Source organism: Echinops telfairi, unplaced genomic scaffold, assembly GCF_000313985.2.
Source record: "Echinops telfairi isolate 266 unplaced genomic scaffold, ASM31398v2 ScPeMD7_5868;HRSCAF=6743_0, whole genome shotgun sequence".
Lineage (NCBI taxonomy): Eukaryota > Metazoa > Chordata > Mammalia > Afrosoricida > Tenrecidae > Echinops > Echinops telfairi.
In genome coordinates this window covers 2,440,700-2,442,877 of record NW_022109767.1, presented here as the reverse complement: position 1 = coordinate 2,442,877, position 2,178 = coordinate 2,440,700, and the positions used below count along the sequence as shown (strand labels likewise).

At 51.0% G+C, this 2,178-nt stretch overlaps 1 protein-coding gene across 2 annotated transcripts in view; it reads right to left on the bottom strand.

Annotated features, from left to right (window-relative positions):
* The window catches only part of RIPOR2 (RHO family interacting cell polarization regulator 2), a 310,774-nt gene that overhangs the window by 78,734 nt on the left and 229,862 nt on the right, over window positions 1-2,178 (bottom strand). For both annotated transcript variants that reach the window (XM_004712480.4, XM_004712478.2), the window contains exon 2: window positions 971-1,097. In XM_004712480.4, coding sequence (XP_004712537.2) covers window positions 971-1,097 — 127 coding nt within the window. The remainder of the gene's footprint in view (window positions 1-970; window positions 1,098-2,178) is intronic.

Below are 2,178 nucleotides of genomic sequence, written 5' to 3'. Positions count from 1 at the left end.
GCACAGGGAGTGTTTGGGTTGCAAATGGTGAACACACTCACTTGGCTGCTAACCAGGGGCCCCTCGGAAGAAAATCCTGGCAATCTACTTCCCCAAACCAGCCACTGGCAGCCCTTTGGAGCAGTTACACCCCGACACACACAGGGCTGCCGGGAGAGGGAATCCTCTCGATGGCTACTGGCTCAGGGGCAGCATTAACTTGAAGCACGTTATGCGTGAAAAAAAGGGTTTGTGCTCAGAGAATGATCAATGGAACTAAGTGATTAAAGCAAACCTGGTTCGGTGAGAGGAGATGCCAGGGACACGAGAGGACTAACCTTTGTGTCACCTACTCCCCGGTCCCAATGTACAGAGGTGGAGGTCTTTGTCAACCGTGTAACTTCGTACCAGACATACTTTCCCAAATCCGCATGGAATGGAAAATGAGCTTCCTTCAAAGGTCACCAAGCGGGAGTGGTAGGGGGCGATGTACATACCTATGACTCATTTACCCTAAACTCACAGCAAATCTGTGAAGGAGAAATCCAAAAGAATAGAATAGAAAAGGCGGATGTTGGGGCTGTCTCTTTGATTCTAACTCCAAGAGACCCCCCCTGTGTGACAGAGTGGAACAGCCCCCCGGGGCTTTTCTTGTCTGTTACCTTCATGGGAGCAGGTCACTAAGTCTCTCTCCCACAACACCCCTGGTGGGCTTGAACTGGTAATGTTTGGGTTGGCAGCTCAGCATATAACTCTGGCACCACCAGAGTGCCTGAGAAAATAAGCCAGAGGATTTAACACACAACCCCGCCCCTGTGGAAAAGGGATTAAAATAGTCTTTTGTGGATGTTGTGTATGAACTCACACACACACACACACACACACACACACACACTGGCATTTCAAGTTTGCATGCACACAATTCCTCTTCACAACACCAAGGCTCCCTGCCTTCTCCATCAGCACCCTGGAAGAGCAGCACCTGACTTGCCTGGATCGCCTCTCCTGAAGGCCACTGAACCCCGCGAAGGACTGGCTTCTAATGATCCCATTGGGCCCTCCAGGTGAGAAGGACTGAGATCCTACCAACATGATTTCCGGGAGTCTGGCGGGTAGACCTGCAAGACAGTGGAGGGAGCATGGGGAGGTAAAGGCAGGTTCGGACAGAAAGCACAATAAGCTTGTCGATCGTGAAACAAGGGGACAGAGAGACGCAGGTGAAGTGAGTCGGGAGCCCATGAGATAGTGGGTGACATCTTTCCTCCGACGTGTTTCTCCCAAACCAAAGGGCTGAGCTCGCAGGTGAACCAAATACCCACTTTCCAAGATGCAATTAAATAGAAATTAAACAAAACGAGCCATCATTTCAGGTTTTCTGCAGGTATTTTTTTCTTTTTTGTAAATATGGTCCAGCTACATCTTCAGAAGACACCCTGGGCATGCGCTGGCTACACGTTGTGCTGCTAACCACAAGGTCAGCAGTTCAAAACCCCTAGTCAACTTCCGAACAGTTAGCCTCAGAAACCTGCAGGCGCAGTTCTACCTTGTCCGACAGGATCTCTGTGAGGCAGCATTGACTCATGGCAGTGGGGTTGTTTTGTTTATACCTTCAGAACTTAAGAACACTTTGAATGTTTACCCCCAGGCAACACCACCCACAAACCCAGAAACAGTTGGTGCACCCCAAGGTCCAGAGACGTCCTGAACCACATTCAGCACACAGTTGCCGGTCTGAAGGTGCAACTCTACCCGCCCAACCCTTAAGGCCAGAAACAGTAGGTGTGTTCAGGAATGAACTGACTTCCCCTGGTTCTCGCTCTTTTCTCTCTCCTCCAGTAGATTTTGAAAGCTAAGGTGGTGCCCCGTCTATTGTGGCCGTGCAAACGAAGAAGGGAGCCGGAACAAAAGCAGAGATAATCTAGGTTATGATAAGACGCGCCAGAGAAAACACACGCAGCCCCGGCCTTCACGTGCTTGCTTGCGTGTGGGGAAGAGTTACCACAACTAGCCAAGGCGCATTGTCCAAACGCCACTTCTGCTGGACCCAAGCCCAAGGTCGTTCCCCTGCAGGCCTGTCCTAGAACGGTTTGGTAATTCTATTCCCTCTTATGGGTCGGAAGCACGTACCAGGGTGTTAGCAGGTAACCTCAGCCAGGCTAGCAGGAGGATGGCGGAGGAAGCAGCTACTGTCCAGACGGA